Raw genomic sequence first — 24,060 nt, 5'->3', positions numbered from 1 at the left:
ATGCCCTTTCTGTGGTTGTTGGCAGGACCAAGGGCTGAGTGCTCAGCAGCTCTGGGGACCAGCACTACTGGAGGCCTACAGGGGAGCGGGCTGAGCCCTCCACGTCATTACCCAGATTGAGAGGTTTCTTGTAAAACTAGTTATGTCTGAAATGTGTCCCCACCTCCCAGCAGATAGCTACAGCAATGCCAGGGTCAGGTGTCAGTGGTGGAGCTGCAATGGGTGCTCCCTCCCACACAGTGCCTGCCTTTCTCCAACTCCTTTTACTTGCCCCTGCCTGCTCAGCCATCATCTCACACTAGCAGATCCCTTGCTGCCCAACTGCTCCCAGAGCTGGAGCAGTCCTTTGGGGAAGAGTTGCCCTCATTTTAATAAGGCTTCTCTTTTCCTGGATATTGTTACCTTTGAGTAAACTAAAGATATTTTTCCCTGGTTGTGATCTAAAGATCTGGTTGAGATAGCAGGAGCTAGCAAGTAGTTGTGCACGTTCTAAGATGATGGCACTCTCATTTCCAGTTGAAAGCTGGAATTGAAAGCAGAGATCCTGTTTTCATTCTCCTGAAAAAGAACACCACTTTTAACAATTCAAAAGGCTTTGAGAAGAGCCCATCTCCAACACAACTCTGGTTGTTTGTGCCAGTAGAGGAGCTTGAGCTACTGTAGGAACAGGGAGACAGGTACCTGGTGGGCCCTGTGCACTGTTCCATCACTCCAGAGGACAGCAGGTCTCTCCCAGGCTCTGCCCTTCCACACTGGAAAGGGGTCAGATGTAGGAGAAGAGACCCAGGCCCTGAATCACATATTGGTGCTGTAATATGTTCAGTGCAGGATTATTTTTTCTGTGAAACAATGCCATCATACAGAAGTATGGCAGCTATGCTGCACCAAACTGTGCGTGACAGGGCAGTTCGTGTGTTTCGGAGATGCCTGGGGATGATTTAGCAAGGAAGAGGCTAATGAGAAGCAATTTTCACACTGATGTCTTTGTACTTTTGTGCAAAGGTCATTGAGGGGAAAAACCTTCTGAACTGGTGGAGGAATTAGTGGAAGAGTAGGAGTTGATGGAAGTGTAGATGTAACTCCTTACTGGTTATCACCAGTTCACCAAGAACTCAGGATCTTTCCTTAAAAACCACTGGGTGCAGTGTGTCCTCTCACCAAGAGGGCCTTTGGTGGGTCAGAAAAGGCTGGGAAAGAGGGCTAAGGACTCCTGCATGGCTGGGCATCTTGGGCCATGAAACCCTGGCATGGCATCCTTCCGCTTTGTCTGGGTTCCTGGCCAGTCTGACAAATGCCTTTTGCTATCCATGCATGAATGGCAGCCTTACAGTTTTCTGAAGGAGTATTTAACCAGGAGCTTGAACACATAAGGTGATACGACAAAATACTCCCTTGATTGGTTTGCTGGTTTTTCCCCTCCTAAAGTGCATGTAGAAGTACTGTCTTAGCAGGCTTGAAGAGATACTATCCATGCTAGATCTCATTCAGCCCAGCATGTTCAGAGATTTGAAATAATTTTAAATAATTTAAAATTTGCTGTTTGTTGTTAACAAACAGTTGAGAGCTTCTGATGTTTTCAGCATTTGACTCCTGTAACAGGAATCTTTAGTCTAATGGAATGCCTGTGCAACCCTGAATTTCTCTTATTACACCAGTGATGGCATTGTTTGGAATATGATCGTCTTAAAATATATATTTTTATGGAAAACTTGGATCCCCTCTGAAAACAGCTCTTGCATGTTAAAAATATACAAGCAATTCTTAACAAACAACATAGGAATGTTTTGCTTGTCAGAAGAGTACCTTACATAAAACCTTTCAATGCAAGCTTTTTATATAGAGATAATCATTCTCATAAAAAATAAGTTTACCAGATGAAAGTACATGACTTCAGTATCCAACAGGTGTGAAACATTGAATCAATAATTCTTCATTTTATACTCCCAAATAGGTAAGGAATTCACTCCAGGAAGACAAGGAGCTCATTTCTTTGTTGCTCTGATGGGCTTTCAGGACGCCATAGATACCCGAGAAAGCAGCTGAATCATTGGTTTAGAACAGGAAAGGTGATTCTTGTCTTATTTTTATGGGAATCAAACTAATTAAAAGCAAGGCTTCTAAAAGCAGTTTTTTAATATGCTAATTTTGTGCAGTGTATTTCAGGTTGTTGATGTGAGGTCTGATAGCATTTTTGTTGCTAAATATGGTCCTCCTCGACCCTGAAAGAGACCTGATTGAATCAAAAATAGAGTTGGAGCAGAACAACAATACTTGCCTGGGAACAGTCAAGGCAATTGGATTGACAGGTCAGCATGCTAGAACATGAGGAGAAGAGAAGGGAATACCTTTGTTAAACACAGCAGAACCAACCAGGAGTGGAGCCAACATTTCACTTGTTGGCCTTGCCAGAAGAGTAATAGTAGAGTCCATGTTTTGTGTGTGGGCCCCTCCAGTGAGCTCCAAATTAAATTAAAATATCTCAACACAATCAATATTAATATAATAATAACAATAATAATCTGCCTCCCCAATTTTCCCCAGCTGGGCAGGTTTTGACACCATTCCTGTTGGAGGTTTTAGCAAAAGCTGCTGAAAAGTCTCAGCCAAATAGGGCATGAAGAAGGTAACAGTTTTTTCTCAGCATTCATTTTACCTTAACCACACGGTATGATATCATTAATATGCAGTGCTCAGATGATCTGTGGCTCTTTTATTGACCCAGTCAGAGAAGGGATCCCAGGCCAGGATGGCAGGTTGCTTTAGCTGTCAGCATTTGTGGCAGGGGCAGCATCTCCATCCACTGCCCTTGGATGTAGCCTGGCAGTGGGAACATGGATGGGTGTTATTTAGCCACAACAGGGATTTTGTTGGTGTACTGGTATTTTTGTTGTCAGTATGAAAAGCACCACCAGAAAAAGAAGCAATTGTGTTACTTGATGATGGGCTGCTAAAGCCTTCACTAACCAAAGGAGCTTCTACTGGTTGAAGTTAAAAATTTGTTTGTGTAAATTTAAATTTGTCATGCTATAATTAATTCCATACGTTTCTGTCTGCTTTTAAAGCTGTAAAGTAAGTTAATGTAAAAAAATTCCCAGAAATACAGCTTTAAAAAGTAGTTGAAAAAGTAATACAGAGAATAGTTTGTTACAATAATAAGACCAATTCTCCTTAAATAATCATTATTAAAAGATGTGTTGATAACAATGCAAAAAATTAGTACATTGCTTTTTTTTCAGGGTTGATGTCCAAAGCATTAGTTGGGAAACACAGCTCCCACTTTTGTGTTGTACATTAACTCTTTCATGGGGTGACAGACTGGAACTACAATTCCTGCTTTATGGTCAGGAAACAAAGACATGGCTTTTCAAGCAGTTCTCAGAATAAACCATGCAGGAGGTTTGGTAGATTACATTGAGCTTTATATGCCATTACAGTCATAGCCTGGCTGGTTTTAGCTTACAATAGTACTAACAATTGTATTGAAAGGAATCTCACCATTAGATGCATGCCTCATGTGCTTGTCTTTTGGATGTAACATAGACTTCTCCTGGGTGAGGCTTGTCCCATAGGCTTATGTAACTTAAGTCTCCGTGTAATCCAGCAATTAGAGTGCCAATATCCAGAAATTTTGATATCATTATCAGAATTCATAAACTGCCCAGTGGGATGGTAAAGTTGTGATTACATCCTGTGCCTTTTGAATGTGTATAAAACTATGAGAAGTTCAGCCAGCTCTCTTTTTTTCTTTTTCCTGAACATGGTTATTCAACTGTGTCTCACTGTTTAAGTCCCAAATTAGAGGGCTACCTTTGTCTGGAAGCAGCTCTTTGTATTACTTTGCAATGGTTACAAAATCAACTACCCTGGAAAAATAACCTTATTTTCTGACACAACCACAGCTTGAACTGCTCCATCTTGGAGCTGTGAACTGTCACTCCAGTAAGACCCTGGTAAAGAGCTGAAGGAGAGAGTTTTGCAGGTATTAGATATCTTAACAGCATAAGAATAACCATGAGATATATCTAATATGGAGGGATAAAATAGGGGCAGAATTAGGAATAATATAATATAATGCATTGTAATAATACAGTAAGAGTTAGTAATTTAGCAATTTAATGTGCTAGATTTCAGTTTATTTAGTTCTTTAGTACTGGCTAGATAGAGGGTTATTTAGCAATAGCTATAGTACATGAAGTGCATAGGAGAGATGGGTTATATTTCCAATTTAGAAAGCCTGTGGTAAGTGGGAGGAAAAATGCCTGCTGATCAGAGCCCTGTAATTTCCACTGCCTTGTTCTCATGGGACCGAGTGCAGCACTTGCAGAGGAGCAGGCACTGGAGGTTGTACGTGGGCTGTCACCACCATCTGTCCTGCTGTCCCTGTTCCGCACCATGGTGCTTTCCTGTAGAACATTTGTGCTCTTGGTGTTCCTCAGTGAGGACATGGGGGACACTAAAGCATATATGGTGATGTTGGAAAAGCTGAAACTTGCAGATTGCTTACTCCTATATTATCATTATTTGATTTAGTGCCCTTTACTGCAGTCTCCAGAGGAGTACTGAGTGACTCCTGCTGTTGTTTCCATACCTAACTGGCTTCCTACAGGATAATGTGCAGAGGCCATGGCTCTCTACCAGCTCCTTTTCATCTCTGCATGGCATCTGTCTGAGACCTGGAGATAGTGGGAACTTCCCAGCATTGAGCAATAGACAGTTTGCAGATGTGCCAGCAGTCCTCCCCAGGACTCTGTGTCAAAGCCTTTCCCTAGTAAGGAGGACCATGTATCTGCCAATGGACTTCTGAGAGAAGCAGCCAGGTAGCAGTTTGTGGCACATAGGGAAGGTTTTCTCTTCCCCGTTGTTCTTCACATTCATTCTTGTTCAGAGCCTGTTAACTCATGCAAAGTATTTACCTTTAGGGGAATATGCATAACTAGATGTGCTTCATTATTGGACTAGATAGTAGGTAAGGGCTTCCAGTCAAAGTTCTTCTCTCTTGAGTATGCAGACAGATGTAGAAATATGTACACAAAATAGGATACAAACTAAGGAAAAGGTAGATCTTCAAAAGGCAGGTACAGGTTTACTGATTGTCACTACAGAAGGGAAGTCTGAAATTCCTATTTCTAAAGATTCAGTATGTATTTCAAAAGTAAGTTTATTAACCTGCTGTTATTCAACCTAACCCTTTTTTGAAAAGATCATTTATCATAAACATACCATTTAATAACCGGGTATCTTGTAGTCTGTTTAGGCAAAATATATAATGTGAAGATACATAAGAAAGTGAGGTTTTTTACTCTTAAGTGGCAGTGGTAAAATCTTGTGCTTTTTATTAAAAAAAACACATCAAAGTGAAAATCCTAACTTTCTACCTTCTCATTAGTGACTGCTGCTGTGCCTTAAAAATTTATTTATAAATCAGTCTCAAAGAGAAAGAGTTGTATCACCTTCTGTGCTCCTTTCCTTATATAGGACTTCTTGTGTGAGAGCCATTTTGAGACCTTATTGATTGTGACTCTCAAACATTTCTCGAGAGAACTTTCTCTTCCCCTTTGCTTACATTTTTATTGGCTTTTGACACTTGGCCTGGAAAGGCGTGCAGAGCATCCTTTTGCTCCTGCTTGGAGGGTTGGTCCCAGCCCAGGTGCATTCTGTCTCCACCACTTTAGGTGGGTAAAGTACCTCCTACTGCTGCAGGTTTGCTCAGACGTAAGATTCCTCACATCCCACATGACCACATCAACTGAAGGAATAGGCAGGGATTTACAGCAGGCAGTTTTGTGTCTGTAACCACTCTGGGGAAGTCATTTGCCATAAAATTCTTTTCATAATGCAAACATAATTTGGTTGATAAATGCAGTAAGTTCACTTCACTGTATTCACAGGGTCACGTTCATTTTTGTATGTGAATGGCAGTTGGTTTACTTTTCAAAATGTTTGCAAGTCTCATGAGTTTCATAAGTTGTAGTGTCGATAAGTATCCATCCAAAAGCACGTTATTCGTTCTTTGTTATTTGTATTTGTTCTCCTTTAAAACAAATTTTAAAACCTTTACCTAGAAACAAAACCATATGCTGGAGATTTTTACATAAGTAATTCTGCTAATGTTATTGATACAGAAAGGAAAATGTGGGGTTTGTAAGGATAAGGAAAAATAATTTTACAACTAAAAAGCAGATTTTCTAAATGCTTAGTTACTATCAGTAAGTGATATTGAAAATCTATTTAGAAAAGCCCCCCTAGTGCCTGATAATTATATTCACATTAAGATAAATAGGACAGCATATGCTACAACTTACCACAAGAGGTTAATGAAAGGATGTTCATTCACAGTGACTAATCCAAACTGGGACAGTGAAAAATGACCAATGTTGGATAATTTATATAATCAAACCTTAGCAATATTACTGAATAGTCTTTATGAAAGTGTGTCTTACTTGCAGGGTTTTTTCAGAAATAGTCTTCTAGTGCAAAATTTAGTTGAATTTTATGTACATAACACAAGTCCTGTCCCACCATGTGTTGAGGGTAGCACAGTTCTTCCACAGACACAGAGGACGTGTCCCAGCCGGACTCAGCTGGGCGTGAGGAAGAGCTGGGTATAGACATCTGCTAGACAATGCCCTTACCTTAACTCCAGTAACCCTCCTTTATTTCACAGCCACCTTGTTTCACAAAAGGGGAAATTTCTTTTGCCAAAGCCTGACCTTTGAAACCAAACTTTCTGAATTCTTAGTGATTAAGCTGTATGAACAACAGCCATAAGATGACAGGATCTCCTGAAGCTGCAGGAATGATACCTGTGAGGCAGCAGTATCCTCTTTCACTTAGTGTCTTTTTCCAAATAAACCCAAGACTCTTATTTTCAATGCTACAACTGTTTGTAGTATAAAACAGGATAAAATGTGAAAAACATCCCCTTTTGTACTGTACAAAGTCTCCCTTTCCTCAACCCCATGAGTCCTGAAATGTGCTAGTTTGGCCTTTTGTTTGTCAGGGGTTTGGGGTTTGGTTTGGGGGGTTGGGTTTGGGTTTTTTTCATTTTGGTTGTGGAATCAAATGGTTTTTCTTTTAAACAATAGGTTATGTAAAATGTTCTCTTGACTGCTATACTTAGAATTTAGTTATATAAACTGTTTTCCTCACACTTCTTCTTCCTCCTTGCCTTGTTGACGCACAGAGTCCCAGGAAATCTCAGCAATAGAGAAGAGGCTGAACTGGGTTTGAGTTCTGTATAGCATTGCTCACCCTCTGGCTCTCTGAAACTCATTTTCCAATTGCTGCCATGTGTGGAGTAAATGGCACCAATGTTTCCAATCTGGGATTCTTTCTACCTTGTGTTTTCTCTCACTGGGACAACATTTCTTTTCTGCTTTCCAGACCGTTTGTGATATGCTCAAGAATAAAAATGGCAATGCTTGATATTTTCCTTCCTTTCCATCCTGTCTTTTGGAAAAAAAAAATCTCTTTAACAGGAGTTAAACAAATCTCACCAGTTAAATTGGAATGAGTTTGTACATCTTTACATTATGCACAGTTGAACTCTTTCCCAAAGTGGTTTTTTTTTTAACAACAAAACATCCCCCAGCTATTTCATATCTGGGATTCAAAATGACAATGGATGTTAAGATCCATGGAGTTTAATTTTTTATTACAATTTAGTGTAGTAGACAATAGAATAAGGAATGCACTGAGAGTAGCCAAGCTTTTGAAACTGCCTGTGCAGTTTCCACACAGAAACTCTTAAGTAAACAATTTAGCTGTATGCTGTTTATTCCACCTCTCTCTTTCTCTTTTCTTTGCTAACACAGGTCCACAAAGATTCTCGAGTTCTCAAGCCCTAGCTTATGGAAGTGTGTAATGTCAGTGTGGTTGCAAAATCACATGATCTCCTAGCTCTGTATCTTATCCTTCACCCAACATTGCACAACGCTGGACTGTCAGCTAGGAGAACGAAAGGAGCCAGATTGTGTTGTGCCACCTCTTTTTCTAGTTCACGCATAAGTTGCCACCAGGATATTTTTCTGTGTTTGTAGCACGTTTGGTGGATTTGGGGCACATTCTTTGCTTCCATTCTCCTCATTCATGTGACCCTTTCCCAGTGCTTCCAAATGAGCTAATGTGTCTTCAACATGGAGAAAACCTACCAAGTTGGTTAGGATGTGTATTGTTCTCTTGTTTTATTTGTGGGTTGTTTGGGGTTTTTTTAATTGGTCTTTGTTCTGTTCTTTTTTCTTTTTGAAAACATATCTACAAAAAGAGAATATATAACTTTCTGCCCTAAATACCTCTTTTGCATCAGGGATGGATATTTTAATGGAGTGAGGTGTAATAGCAGAACAGTGCCATGTCTCTGTCCTCACGAGCATAGCTGCATGCAGATTAGAAAGGCTCTGTAGTGCTGCTACTGTATGCCAGACTTGCTATTTGCTCTTGTTTGCATGATAATATTTCTAATTTACTAATATGATATGGAAATAATGGCACATCACCGATCTTTCAACATATTGTATCACTGCTTTATCATATTAGGCTAATACACTGCGAGAGTTGATAGCACCTCTCCATGTCAAATGGGATCCACATCTCTTGGCACTGAACCGATTGGACTCAAAGGTTGATAAACTTATCATTAGAGAATTGGCACGACGGAGACTCAACTTCAGCCTCTTGCAAGCAACCTAATGGCCTCCGTTCAGAAAGTCAGTTCTTCTTGAATAACTTTGATGTTTATAACAGAGAACAGACCTGTTAAAGCATAGACAACCACATGCCTGAATATGAGGCCTCCAGGAAGGTGTCAAAGGGCATGGCCAGTCTTTTGAAGAATGCACCCTTTCCACAATGGGACTAGGCACAAAGTCAGATCCAGTCTACATGGAGCACATTTGCAGAAAATACTGCCCCCCGCACGGGAGAACGGAAGGGGAAGAGGGTCTTGGCAGGGGAAGGGCTTTGATGTCACTCAGTTTTGTTCTGCACACCTCGAGGAATTAAAGAGGGATTCAGCCATGGTAACTGTAATTTCCCATTGCTTGTACTGAACTCCAGTGAACCCATTCAGGCCAACCAGCCAGAGTCGTGTCATTTAAGCGTGCTTCACATTAGTGAAGGAAGTTTCCTTACTGTGTCATGCTAAACTAAGTGTATTCTGTCAAGTGGAGGTATGTACAGACCTTTCAGAGACTTCCATTTATCTAATGGTTTGTAATGAATTCCCAGAGGGTACACTGGCACTCGTTTGGATGACGGAGAAGATACCTCACGCTGAGATTTATTAGACTCTGCAGTTAAACTCTTCAGTTCCTCTTTATCTTCTAGGACTAAAACATGTGAGTGATGCTGCCTGGCAAAGCAGGCACAAAGTATTCTCTGTTTAACACCCAGACTCCAGAGGGCTGTTTTGGGGCCAGTATTTGTCTGGATGTCACTCGAAGTAGATTCAGATATTGTATTTATCATTATGTTCTGAGTCCCCTATGGGTTGATGTTTGCCTCTATCTCTGTGATTAGAATGTGGATTTTCCTTAATATATTTGGCTAAGGGTGTATTGTAATAATGTTAATGCTAATTACTTGATATTTCTTACTATCTTACAGGGAGATACTTTTAAAAAATGTATTTTGAAATGTTTTCTTTCTGTTTGCTCAATGTATGGTATTGCATTATGTTAATACCAATAAAATTATATATATATAGTTATATATATATTTCCCTTTTATAAAGAAGTAAATTATGCTTTTTTGCCTCACAAACAGGAAATGTGCAGTGAATAAAATTACATCATTCTGCCTTACAGCAGGTGACAAAGCTTATAATAGTTTTAATATTCTTTTTTGAAAAATAAAAAGTACAGTATGACATAAACTAGTTGGAAATTCATCAAAATGCATGTTTTATGTTTCTGCTTAATGGGACTGTCACAAAACAGCCTAAATATTTAGCAATGTTGTTTTGGCATCTTTAATTTTTTCTAATCAGAAACATGCACTGTATTGCTATTATTGATTACAAAACTGTACTGTCATAAATTTTTGCCTGTTGGCCAGATAGACAAACCCACTGAGTTTGTCTGTAGGAATTGATTTTAAAATTTAATTTAGTGCTCTTTCCAATGCTTGGCAAAGGCAGAATTTATTTTTTATATAAGGTTGCCTTTGAAGTACCTGCCTCTGCCAGGGATGATAAATCACTGCTAAGTACATAAAGATTCTGCAACCTGAAGGATATGTCATTAAAGCCTTGTTGGAATGGCCTGCAACCCCAGCCAGTCCTTTACATTCTGTCATTAAATTCCATAATTAGTTAGAGGTGAAATGTTTTGGAAATGAATTAGAGAAGCAGAAGCAAGGATGTGACTCGGGTTATGCTGATGGCTTATTTGCTGCTCGTAGCCAAAGGCCAGCATTTATCTGCACTAATGCGTATTAGATTCTCTTCAGCTTCCTCTCTTTCTTTTCCCCACCCTTTCTAACATATTGTATTGAGTATCTTTGTTTTGCAGAGGCATTCAGAAGGGCTGTAATTAGCAGTCCCTGGCATTTAATTGCATACACATTTGTTAAATATTTTTCTGTATGCCTTAAAATAAAGTATAGAAAATGGCAGTAAATGTTTCTTTAATGAAGGCATTTGATTTATTCATGAAGTCAGGATTTTTTAAAGGTGTTACTTTGGGCTTAATAAAGGAAATAAGCCAGCAAATTTTCGGTCTTGCTTTTGCATAACCATTGTCTGTCAGGGCTGACGTTCAATTCCTTTCTCTTGTTTCTTTTGTGGCAAACACATTCTGCCCAACAGATGGGAAATGGACCTTTCTGCTGTGACCACTCTCATGCCAGTTTTGAGAGCACTTTATGCTGAGGTTCATATGTGTTCACAAGTTCATTCTGACATCTGATGACATGAATGATGTCTAGAAAAGCCACATGGTATTACTGCATTTCTGTCATTGCAGCAAGAGCTGTTGTTCTGAAAGGTACTTTGAGCTCTGTGCAGTGCTTACAGACCATGGGGGTGTGATGGGAATTCAGCAGCTGACAGGGGGTGCCTAATACTTGGCAGTGTTGTGCCCTGCATAAATAAGGGTGCAGCTTAATTAGGTTGGAATCTAATCAGCGCAGCTATCATAACGTGCAATTATAAATCCAATAATAAATCTGAATATCTGAATAAATACGACATCTTCTGGGGTAATGTTTTGGGAAGTATTTCAGGCCCCTTTCAGAAAAACCTCAGGAGGTGCTTCCCCAGCAGACCCACAGTGTGTTACGTAGGTAACTGAGGCAGAGATTCAATTAACCGGGCCCCTGCCCACACTAATTTTCCATGTTTCTCCCATGTTGAAAGTAAGATTGCAATTCCTTAATGATGCAAGTGTTTTGGAAAACTTCACTCTCAGTGCTACATTTTCATACAAATAAGCAACTTGGGATGTGGCCTGAAGTAGAGTTCATTTTCTGGGTGGATGTTGCTCGCCAGGAACATGACCCCCATCTGCTCAGGCTTGCTTTCAGATATCAACCCCATAAACCTTGACAGGCACTGCAGTTGTGCGAGTGTGACTGTGGCTTGATTCTGACTGGTGAGTAATGTCACTGGGTCCATATCATTTATCACTTAACCTTTTACACCTTTGAGTGCTGCAACAGCTTAGGTTTGTAAAAACAATGTTTTCTTCAAGGAGTAATTGCTTCTATGTATTTCTTGGGAATTATTATTTGTAGGGAACTCCTCATCCTGATAAAAAGTTACAGAATTCCCACATGTCTGGCAATTTTCCCCAGTTTGCTCCAGCACCTAGCTTTCCTCATAAATACAAGTTTTCCATTGTTTTTGAACTGCAGGGCCCAAGGGAAAGTGTACCATCAAAATGTGATTGGTCTGCTTATTTCACTTCAGCATTGGTAGCTTGTGGTAAAATTAAACAGCACTTATATCAGTGTGTGGCACAGAAAAATGTCAGGATATCCTATTTCATTGTCTAAAATTCTCCCAAAGAGTCACTAAAATCAGCAGATCAAGGTTAAACTAGTGTCTTCATAGGCAGCTTAATGAGTAGAATACCACATCCAAAACCAAGGAAGGCTGCAACTACAACCCTACTGTGGAAAACTTCTGCCACTGATCAGAATTCCTTTACTTTGGGAAGCTTTGGAGTGACTTCATTCTTACGCCTTCTCCGAAATCACAGCCCACCAATACAACCTTATGAAATAGCAGGACTGTGAGCAAAGAGGGACCTACAGATGCTCATTTGAGGTGTGCAAGAGCTGTCAAGAGGCAGCCCGAACAGAACAAGCTGGTTGTTCCCTCTGTGTGTCCCTTCTCACTAACACAGGCACCCGTACCTCACTGCTGAGTGGATGTCAAAAATGGCTGAATGTTACTGTCAGCTCAACAATGCAGATCTGCAGGGAGAGGCATCGAGGGTTTTTCCTTATGCTGAGTTTAGTGTCAGCTGGTTTTAGTAAGCAATTCCAGTTGCGTGGGAAGCTGAAGAGAGGTGCCTGAGGTGGGTGTGAGACTCAGAGCAAGACCAGCTCAGGTGTCCCATGAAGGCTGGAGGTTGAACATGTAAACATGCTCCAGCCTGCCAGCTCACACTGCAGCCAGCAGGGCACTGGGGGCTCACAGGGCCATGGCAGGGTGCAGGCAGCTCGTCCTTCAGACATCCCCGGAAAGGTGACCAGTGGAAAAGATATTCACAGGGATCTACTGACCCAAAAGGAAAACTGCTAGTGCCATAAATAGTTCACAAAACAATTAAACCTTTGGTGTCACAGCAAAGGCTTGGCATCTGTCAGGCCTTACAGAGGCTAGGGCTAGATCTTTTAAAAGATGGTACCTACCTCCTTGTGATATTGAACTTGGTTGTAGTGCAAAATGCCTGAAATACCTTCAGAAAGCTATCATGTGGGAGTTGAGTTTTCCACTTGCCTGCACAGTTCACTTTATTTCAAGAAACCCAATTTATGTTCCTGCATGTGAGAGGAGCAGCAGCCTTGTACCATTGGGTGGAAAATTCCAGCAAGTGCAGGACTCTGTTGTGTTGGTGCTTTCAGTGAGCAGCCTCTCTAGGGAATACCTTTTTTTGTCTGCAGGTTTGCGTAATAGGAGAGAATAGAAACTGTGTACAACTATCCTGGTAACCCAAAAATACTTCCACTTTAGAGGAAATGATGGTATAAAATCCAGATTTAATACCTGCATTGAATAAATACAAGAAAAATAAATACAATAAATTTAAAATTTAATGATCCTCCAGCTACCAGTATTTCACCAAACACAATGATCAAAGCTTGTTTTTAAACAATGTTCCTCCCTTCCTTGATTCAAGACTTTTGGGAAAATTCTGCACTTTCACGTACACAGGGACAGAAAGGACAGAGGATTAAATGAATCAGAAAGAAGCAGGGAAAGGGAAGCAGTACCAGAGAGAAGGGTTGCGGAGACCAGGTGCTGCACAAGAAGCCCCTGTTTTAGTTTTAATTTAGTTTTAAATCAGCTCGCTTAAACTTTTCTTCACCTGTAGAAAACATTAGTATGCTTGTGTGTGTGTGTGTTTTTACAGGTGTATTCACATATCCAGTCAGGCCTTGATTTTAAAGTGGCATAGGACATATCATAGGTTTCTACTTGTACTTTAAAGGGGAAATCTGCTCTATCTTACCCAGAGCAGATGATTAACAGCTGTTTCCATGTAGACCTGCATTTTATTGCACCTCCTGCCTGCTGTACCCTGCCAGGCTTAAATACTGTGTTGCTTCTTCCTTTTCTCAGTAATTAGGGATGTGGCTTGTAACATTGTCCTACCAGGAGCTGACTTTCCATGTCATTGTGGCTCCCCCCCTACCTGTGCAGGAGTGACCTCATGCACAGCCACAGCTGTGTGGACACCATCTCCTTGTAAGCCTTACATCGATTTCACCGTTTTGTTTCTTTTAGCTTGTAGTCGGTGGGGGAAAAGAAATGCATACCTTAGTCTGCCAGCCAGTCATCTAAACACTGTAAAAAATGATTAATTCCTGTATTTCTGTGTTACAAGCACTTGGGTATGTCTCTCTCAGGCAGTTTGGACTCTTAATGATGAACCTGAACAGCAGCAAAGATGGATTTAAGCCTTGCACTGAGAAACCAACTGCTTCTTTGGAGGATTTCTTTTCTCCTCTCCCCTACAACACTGCTAAAATCCACATCCACTCTCCTTTCATCCTTCTACTTTTCCCCCTTGTACCTAGGGGGATCCCTTCAGTCCCTCTCCTAACTGTTCCCTGGGGTTTACAAGCTCGGTCAGGCTGTTGCACGCTGTGGCCACAGCCCTTGCCTGCCTGTTGGCACAGCCTGAGCAGGGGCTGGAGAGTTTGGTGCAGGAGGCTCCCACCTTCCCAAGGGGTCAGCAGGCATCTGTGTGCTGCTCTGCCATCCTATCAGTGAAACTACTGCAGGACCAGGCAAGGTTTGATAGTCCCTGTTGTTAGACATGGCAGAGAGAAACATGCTGTGGCACAGGAAGATCACAAATGCTTTGTTGCTACTGGGATTATATCAGTTATTAGTTGGCTTGTGGCAGACCAGTGTGTCTTTTGCCAACATAGACACATCAGGGTCAAGAAGGCAAAGAAAAAAAAACACCCAGAGGTTTGTGCATCCAAAGCTGTTTTATCTAACTTGAGACCGTTTCCCAGAGGCCTGGGATGCTTCTTGTTTTGGGGGAGTATTTACTGCCACTCGCAGAAAGTCTCTAGGATACTTGAGGTAGGTGCCTCCCCTGCACAAAATGTGAAGCAAAAAGGTGTAGCTCTCAAACTGGAAGCAGATCTTTGGGATTTGTAGGGGGGAAATAACATGGCAGCTGTTTAATAATGTAATTAGTGATGTATTCTAACAAAATTGCCTCTTTAAGATCCTGAGAAAGCTGAGCTTAGCTGGTCCCTCTGCCAGAGGGAGTGAGCTCACCAAAAGGAGTGAAAATGGGAGTTTAAATTTCAGTGGAGCCTGGGGATTTCAGTCTGACTTTGCCTTGTTTGTTTCTGTCACAGACTTTGCAGCAGCTTGGCTTTCTGGGGATTTGCAGAGGGTGGTACTTCTGTTCCAATGCAGGGCTGATTGCAAGGAGAGGAGTGGGCGTGTGAGAGGAGTTGCACAGCAAAGGAAAGTGCGTCACTAAGCAGTAAAGGTAGCAAACAGAAGAGAGGATAATAGGAAAATGGAGAATTCCATCAGGGTGGTAGTGGTGTCCATCAGTAAGGATGAGAAGTCTAAAGGCAACGGGATTGAGCCTGGGTGGTGTCTGGAGGCACTGGCAAAGACCAAAGGGGCCCCAATGAAGAGCTTTGATCCTTGAAAAATATGACCTTGTCGGCAGGGTAGGTGACAAAATTTATTAACTATCCTTACATAGGCAGTTCTGTTCACTCATAGCCCCAGGTGAAACCATGGGCTCCTTTGGTACCTCAGTGAAAGATGAAAACCATGCAAGATTTTGGCAGCTTCAGCTTTAACAGAAAAGTGAATCACTGAAGTGCAGGGACCTCCACTTAAAACTGCTGGAGGTTATTCCATGTATTTAGAGCAGATTTATGAGAAGTGTGTGCCTAGAGATTCTCTGTGTCCAGAGAACAGTGTGTTAGCCAACTGGGTTGCAGTGGTGACCTTCTACAGGGTTCTAATTCAGTACCATCTTCCTGAATCATCAGTTTTCATGGACCAGTCATCTCTTGATCCATGTAAATACCAATGGTAACTTTCTCTCTGGTCACTTTTCACATCAGTACCTTATGCTCTTATGATCTTGGTTTATAAGAGGGAAATAATGGAAAGATGAATTGCCTAGCAGAGGCAGGAGGTGGTTACACTTAGTACATCACAGAGCTCGGTGCATGCTCTTTTCAACAACAAATGACAACGCAATATGAGAAATCCCACCAGTTTTTCCGGAATGCCAAGAACCGAAACGGTTCCTGACCTCTTGGAGTTTCACCTACCCAGCCATAATCTTCATCTCTCTCTCCTGAGAAAATGTAAAAGTAGTTACAAATATTTACTGCATTCTAAGAAGAGAGGGCAAAGTACAAAACATTCAGACACTTCTCCTGTGGAAAGCAGAATAGTGAAAAACAATAGCACAACATTTACTAGACTGATGTATTCTTTATCTCCAGAATTGAATGCAAATGGCTTTGCATTCACTTGAAGACAGCAGGAGCTGCTTTGTTACAAAATTCAGTGCCTGTGTATTCTTGCTTTTGGAAGATCAGTTTCTCACCAGATTTAGATCCCATGTGTTGCAGTTTCTGCAGCTTTATTTCTGCTCCCGAGTTACAGAGTTGTTCAGGCTTTTGTGGGGCAGGGGACAAAATCACTGCTTCAGAGAAGAGACCCTGCTTCTCAGCAGTATGTGTAAACAGTGACCTGGCAGTGCATTCAGATGCAACCCATGACTCAGCAGCCAAATGAGTGTGAAAAACAACTGTTGTGTTGGCTGCTGCTCTGAGGTCACCTGCAAATTCTATTAAACCACATTTTCTACTTAAACACAACATTACCAGAGGTCTTACTCTTCCTTAACAAGACAGCCATGCTGTAATAGCATGACTTGCATACAAGTCCAGCAATTTAAAAAAGGAAAATATGTTTTAAGCTCTGCTCTATATCTAACAGAATACCTCAGATGCTTTATGGTGCCAAGGGTTTCACCAACACCTACAGGAAATCAATCAAAGGCTCTAGCAGAAGACTGAGGGAGGGGAGATGTGTGTGTAATCTCATTCCCGCCTACTGAGAGCCATTGAGAGCAGCAGCACCACCTTCCGCATTTCTCTGGAAAATATTAAGGGCTTGGGATGTGTTTGCGTGACGCCCACTGCCCTCTCACCCACCATGGGTGGAACAAGGCATCTTGCCCTCTTTAGAGCTTCCCCAGCCTCAGTAGCAGCAAGGCATTTAAGGGACCTGTTTTTCTTCTCTCCTCTTTCCTTTTGAGGAAATCCTGTCCCATTTTTGATGAGCTGCTGGTAGTGACATCACAAGTCAGTGACAGAGTCTGGGGGAGGCAGCCCCAGCCATGTGGAGGTGATGTGCTGATGTGTTCCAGAAACCTTCTGCCAGGGTTCTGCTGCCTAACCCAGCCTGTGTCCTGCCCCACAGTCCTGTGCCTTTCCTGTGTGGTCTCAGAGCTGTTCCCATCTGGGTGAGGGTAGAAGTCTGGTGTCCGCAGTCACTCTGAAGCCCAGGTTTAGTGGTGGCTGCTTATCCCAGAGGATGAGCCCTGAGGAGCAGCAGCCATGCAGATCCCAGGCCAGAGTGCAGGGAGGGAGGGCAGGACAAGCCCCCTGGCACAGGGTTTATACTCACAGGGGCCATCCATGTTCATTAAAGGCACTTGTCATTCAGTATTGAGCCTTAGGGTTGAACTCAAATGCTGTCTTTTGTCTTGGTGGGAGCTTTTGTGTTTTAGGAAGCCATGGGTTTTTGATGGCAAGCCCAGATGTGGTGGCTGGTTACCAGTCCAGGCTCTAGGTCACTCTAGCAAAGTAAATTCAGATGGTGCAGAGTCAAAGGGCTGGCCTGCTTCTTCAGCAAGCCATGCCTGTACTAATCCCCTCAGGGTACAACCTTGGCAGTCCTGCTGGGGAAGAGACACCTGAGGAAAGATCTTTTTTGCCTTGAGTAGCAAGAGATGAGAGGGAGAGAGAGAGAGAAACAGATGTCAAATACTCCTGTGTCAGACCAGGAGGGTGTTTCCCCTTTGCCCTTTAGCAAATCACTCCCCTTCCACAGCTGTCAGACTGATGGAGATCAGCATTCAGCAATAGGAACTGATAGAGAGATCCCAAACTTCTGACCTCATTGCTGCATGGACTTCTTAAGAAAGCATAAAAATCAAGACCACAGGAGATTTTAACCACTCTCTAAGTATTCAGCTACTGAATTTTTTGCCCTTTAGCCTATTAAATGTTTTAATAAGAAAATTCCAAGAAAGAGAAGAGCATCTCATTTCTATTTTATTTCAGTCCTGGCCACCATTGACAGTGATGAACCCAGCTCACCAAGCAGGGTAGCACAGGATGGGATGATTTAGGGAGCTCTGTGCAGACTCAAAATACTTCCATCGATAAAAGGTCTCTAACCCTTCTTCACTTCCATATCTCTTAAAAAAAAAATTAAAATGTGTGCTTTGAACATCTAAAAGGGCAAAGGAATAAACTGATGAGAGATGAAGCTAGATTAGTTGCTGATTGCAAAATTCTTGGATTGTATAAAGATCTGTACAAACACAAACACTTTTTGTGATGGGCTGAGGAGATTTAGGTTTCTGGAGTTCTTGTCTGAGCCTGAGGAGACTCGTTGCCCTACTACTGCATAGTATGGGCTCGAATGAGAGGTGGCCTCAGGTAGCTCTTGATGGGCTAAAAATGTCACTTCTAAACACAAACTGTCTTCTTCTTGGTGATTGATAAAAAACCCTCTAATCGGCTGAGGATACTGCGGTTCTTTACTCAAGGGTACTTCCGTATTGTGGTAAAGTTTCAGCCAGTAGAAATTACTGTCTTGGAGCAGGGTCAGTCTCAGGGTAAAGCTAATGCCTGAAACCAAGCAGCCTTCCTAAAGAGCTTCTAGGAAAGCCTCCCGAGGACACAGACACCTTGAACCAGGAAAACAAGCACCACTTGGAAAGCCAGGACTGGCTGGGAGGATCCCGAGGGCTCTAGAAGCAACCAGGAGGCCATGCACAGGTGGTGTCTGGCTGTTGCATGAACATGTGTGTCAGTGTGCAAGGGACAGCAGGGACAGAGCTAAGGGACACAGCTAACACTGTCCCAAGGGCTGCCCTGGCTCATCCTGATCACCACTCTGCTAATCCTGACACTGCACGGATGCTTGCAAAGCTTGTACGGAGTCGCCAAACAGTTTCCTCTGGGGGAAACGTTGTGTGAAAGGTTGAAGTGGTTTGATGTTTTCTAAATGAAGCATTTGAAATGCTCTTATCAGAGTAATACTTCATCCCCAGCTTTTGCTTGCTTTTGTTTTAGAGAAGCAAAACCTTTCTTTTTTATTTTTTCCTTTTAAATGCTTTCAGTACTAGTTAGAACAAATATTTTTAAACCTATAATAAATAAATACTTTTTATATTTATATATTTTGATACATTATATAATAAATTTTAATTTTTAAAAACCAAACTATAATGCAAACAGCTCTTTTTTGGTTTGCTGTGCTGCCAAGTCATGGTTGTGCTCTTATGTTTAGTCTCTAGTCTGCTGCTGAACCTTCAGGTAATAGTAAAGTAACAGACCACCATAAGTGACAGCTTTACTGACCTTTGAACAACACTACTGAGTATCAAAAATAAGAGGCAAAAATAAGTGGAATTTTCTAGGAAGGAAAAGGTCATGTCATTCCAGGGCCACCATCACATATTTGAGTGCTGTTATCAGCACTTTCAGTCTGAGAGCTGATCCCTGATGGATTCCTTAGCAGGATCCTTCCAGGGCTTCCTCTCCTTGTAATAAGGAAGTCACCAGAATTATATAACTGCAGTACCAGACATCTGATTTCTGGTAGTAAGTCACTCTAATATTACTGCACCTTGCACTATTTCTGTTTTTTCCCTCTTTCTCTGCTTGTCAAGATTTTACATTCTTGAAAGTTTTTCTCCCTTTCTTCTGAAGGCAGTAGCAAAAAGGAGCCATCGCAGCACTTTTTTCTGGAACTTAGGAGGTGTGAAATATTCTCTTTATGGTCTAGTTAAACCTGTTAAACATTTTGCAAAGGTTTTTGATAGGTCTTCATATAATCACATTAATGATACTTGTTCCTTTCTCTATTTCTTCCTCCTTTTTTTGTTTTCCCCTTTGTCTCATTACAGTTGAAACTATAGAGGAAAAAACAGCAGACTCCTTGCAAGATTTGTACAGAGCCTTGGAGCAGGCCAGCCTGTCTCCTTTAGGAGAACACCGGATTACCACTAAGCTGGAGTATAAGAAATTTTTTATAAAGAGATGTAGCGATCCAGTAGTCAATGAAAAACTGCACCAGCTGCGAATTCTGAAAAGCACTTTAAAGGTGAGATAAAACAGGGAGGAAAAATCCTGCCCCAGGGTTGGATTGGGCTGTATTGTAATCAGAGATTATTGTGTGCAGCTGGAATCCAGGCTGAGCCCAGTGTGCAAACAAGGGCGACATGGGGAAGCGCTGCTTGAAAAGCAGAGAAAAACGTGCCTGGGAGAGCAGTCAAAGTGAGGATCAGCTTTTATTTCTTTATTTTCTTGTATTTAATCTCAGTCAGCTGCTCCTCCTCTAGATAGTTTAACAGAATTTGACACCAAATTATTGGAGGGAACCTTAATCCCTTTTTTGTCCCTGAACGTTTTCATTTACCGAAACACATCTACTTTGTAATTGCCAAAGTCTAAAGTTGAGCAAAGCCAGCCTTCAGAAGGGCACAGTATCTCTTGCAACACTTGACTGTTTTCTAATTGATGAGCTTGTCCAGGAGGAAACTGTGTGCTTGGTTTCTGTGTAAGCTGATAGGATCATTGTATTTAGTCAATAAGATTGATTAAATAAATAGATAGTGGCAATGGTAGATTTGAAGATTTTTATGGTTATTTTAAATGTACCACAGCTCATTTAGCCTCCTTGTCAGCTTCCTTTGTTTGTTACAGCAGTTTCAGTTCTGTCCTGATAGAGATTTCAGCAAGCAATATGCTGGATTTCCTCAGGGACCCTGTTAACTATATTAAATTACCACATTTTAAGTCGCCAGATAATTGTACTGTGCATTTTGTAACAGCTTTCATCAACGAGGGCTTTATCAACATTAATTAATTTAGTTTTCCGTCACCTAGAGAAGCATTTAAACAATATAATTTTCATGCTTTGGGGCTCCCATCCTGAAAAAAAATCCTACACATGCTTAACTTCCTGTACTGTATCATCTCATTGAAGGCAGCTTGCATTATTATGTTGGTATGCGAGTCTTTGCAGGATTGCAGGCTGGCAAAAAAAGGCAACATTCACAAGCTGTCCACATGGCTTCTACAAGCATGAGAAATGGAAACAAAATCACAGGGCTCTCACACACATCGGGGTGGCAGGAGGTTCACACTGTAGCTGTGCTTTTGTACCACGGCAGGGTCACTCCCACCAGAGCTGTGGTTCAGCATCAGCAGCCTGCTACCATGCTGAATTGTCTCTTTTGTTGGTGTTTATTGATACCTGAGGTACATTTACCAATGGCTTCCTGCAAATTAAATTGCTTTCCTTCAGGGAAGTCCAAAACCAGTGCAGCCTCTTGACCCAGCAGGTGCCTAGTTTTGTACTTCTCTGGAACTTCTTTCCTTTGGACCAAGGAAACACAATTTGTTCATTCTCTGTCCATGAGCCATATTTTCTAAGCCTGTCAGCACTCTTGTTTGGACTGTGATTGGTGCAAGTCATTCTTAAGTACATGACACCAGTAATGGAAAACACAATGGCAGCAAGGAGCAGACAGATAAGTGTTGTTTCCTGCATAGAACAGCAGTGTAGGGTGACACATGCTTGGTTTGTAGTGACATCATGGTAACTTGTGACTAGCTGCATTACAGCCCAGAGTTCCACCTCTGCCATACTACTGGTAACTGTATCAACCAGTAGCTACTGCTATTACCTAATCAATTATTCTTCCTTTTTATCAGTGCCTTTGATTTCTCCTTCCTGAATGCAGCCAGTTGTGCTGGCCTGTTGGCATTGATGTTCTGAACTCTCCTTGACTTTTATCCTACATAGTAGTATCCAGAGACAGTCCTCCAAACTGCTTCTAGCTCTTGATGTCACATCTTCTAAGTCATTAATGAAAAACCCCTGTGCTCTCTTTCCTGGGATAACACAAAATCATTCTGTCATTGAGTATGAGCTGCCTGGCTGGTAGTGCAGATGTGTGGGACCAGCCACAACCTGTGAGAAATAAGTTGCTGTAGTTCAAGCAGAGATATGGTGATCAGGAGTTCCCATGGTTTCTTTTCCATGTTCTCAGCTTGCCCTCTTCTTCGGGAATTGAGTATTCTAGCAGGTAGTGTTAATTTGCTGTTGTTTGCAAAGCATGAAAGTACTGCTTATGGAAGATGTCTTTGACCCTTCCGATCTGTCCCATCACCCACAGCTTGATATTTCCCCTTGCCATGCTATCCAGAAAGATTTAACATACTCATATGGACATATATGGACATATATGGACATATATGGACATGGAAAATGTCAGTTAGCCATGAGGAGTGTGAAACCCGTCTGGCAGGGAGGTTGGAGGGAAGATTGCTGGTGGCCACGCCATTCCTGTGCTGAGGAGTAGTGCTGGAAACCTGTGTGTTAGCTGTTTCCAAGGATTATGGCTGTGACATTCCACCACTTGCAACAGCCGTGAGTGGCTACAGGTACACCTGAGGCTTACTGTGACCCTCAGCTCCCGGTGAACCAGTCACCAGAGAGGGATTATGATACAGTCACTTCCCCTGCCCCAGTGGTGCATAAGGAGGTACCAGCAGCTATGTTATATTTCCTCTTTCTCTGCCTTCTCATTGCCACGTCAGTGGTAGGAAGAGGTTGCAGCCAGCCAGCCCATCACATGCAGTAGATCTTTAGTGAAGATGAGTTGTCCTTCACATGGGGCTCCTTGCACCAGCCTTTGCAATGCAGAGCTCAGATAGCCCCGTGACAAGCCTGGTAAAGAGGCATAGGTGTGCTGGCAGGTGGGAGGCTGTGTGTGTATCTCACCCACACACCCACGCAGTATTTCTGATGCTGATCAAGAGCAAAGAGATGGCACTTTGTTGTGTGAAACCCATCCTGAAAAATGCAAGCAGCTAATAGCAAACAGTACAGGGCTTGCTTTTTCTGGGGCTGAACAAGGGGACAGGTGGGGGAATAGGGACTCTTACTGAGGGTTGTGGACAAGGCGAGGGAAGCCCAAGTCCCACAGAGGGAAGCGTGACACCCTGCAGAGAGGGCTCCTGTTTGTGAGTGCTCATAGAGCAGATAGTCCCTGTGCTTTCAGAGGCTCTGAGGCTTGAGTTTGCACCCTCCATTCTCTCCTTCCACCCATGTGATTGATTTTGCCAGTGACTCATCACTTGCATTAACTCTTTGCTTGTTCCTTTTCTCTCACAGGCCAGGGAAGGAGAAGTAGCCATTATAGATAAGGTTCTGGATAATCCAGCTTTGACGTCTAGAGACTTTCAAGAATGGAAGCAAATGTACCTTGATCTCTTCATGAACGTCTACAAAAGCAGCCCCCCGAGGGACTCTGTTAATGGCTCATCTGAGGTTGAAGCACTTCTAGCCTCGTTAGCACACACTCACTCCTACATAGAAACACATGTATAAAGGTCTCTCTTTTTGTCCATTTGCTACACTCCAGCCCTTTACTTAAGTGCATAAAGTAGTTTTTATATCAATATGTGAAAGCTCTAGTAAATGATATTTTAATGTTACTCAGCTGTGTGAAGTAAGCCTTCAATGGTCAATGATACCATTTATTTAATGAGGATTTGTATATTTTATATGCTACCAATGCTCTGCTTGTGTTTACCTTCTGTGAATTAAAAAAACATGATCTTTAGCTATTGAAGAAAAGGATTTAAAAGCATTTTTGGAAGACTGTGGCCTTCATGCAGGAAGTTCCACGTGCTAAAGCTTTTGTTATCAAAGGTCAGTTTTACAATGATATTTTGTATTATATAATTCCAGTATTGCATTGCATTTTTGGAGTGCAGGTACTATTTTGGTGGTGGGAGAAAACCAATTTTTATATTTCATGAGAAACTCTAGGAGTTTTCTTAAATAACAGGGAAAAAGTGTAATGCAGTGGTTATATTTCAGTTTTGTTAAACACATAAAAGGGTGAAAGTCAGCAGACGGAAGAATGACTAATGTGAATTTAAGTGTCAAAAGGTTAGGTCTTATTTCCTCGTGCTTTTTTAAAGCCTGTTGCTAAGGTTTACCACCAGTACAAAGGGATGCTGGTTTGTATTATAATTAAGACCAAATTGTGTGTTGTCTCTTAATCACATTAGGTT

The 24,060-nt window shown here is 41.8% G+C and overlaps 1 protein-coding gene across 11 annotated transcripts in view; it reads left to right on the top strand.

Moving 5' to 3' along the window:
* Positions 1–23,381, top strand: part of CNKSR2 (connector enhancer of kinase suppressor of Ras 2) — a 207,474-nt gene extending 184,093 nt beyond the window's left edge. For 7 of the 11 annotated variants that reach the window (XM_069000455.1, XM_069000273.1, XM_069000076.1 and 4 more), the window contains 2 exons: positions 19,875–20,071; positions 23,153–23,381. In XM_069000455.1, the coding sequence (XP_068856556.1) occupies positions 19,875–20,071; positions 23,153–23,368 (413 nt within the window). In that variant the 3' untranslated portion in view covers positions 23,369–23,381. Of the gene's footprint in view, positions 1–7,814; positions 7,909–8,535; positions 9,598–19,874; positions 20,072–20,149; positions 20,552–23,152 lie in introns of those variants that run through there. The other 4 variants (XM_069000202.1, XM_069000575.1, XM_069000599.1 and 1 more) reach the window with 4 other exon arrangements.
* The last annotated feature ends 679 nt before the right edge of the window (positions 23,382–24,060 follow it).

The sequence above is a fragment of the Aphelocoma coerulescens genome, chromosome 1 (assembly GCF_041296385.1).
Source record: "Aphelocoma coerulescens isolate FSJ_1873_10779 chromosome 1, UR_Acoe_1.0, whole genome shotgun sequence".
Lineage (NCBI taxonomy): Eukaryota > Metazoa > Chordata > Aves > Passeriformes > Corvidae > Aphelocoma > Aphelocoma coerulescens.
Note: the sequence above shows the minus strand (reverse complement) of the source record. Positions and strands in the feature narration are given on the sequence as shown.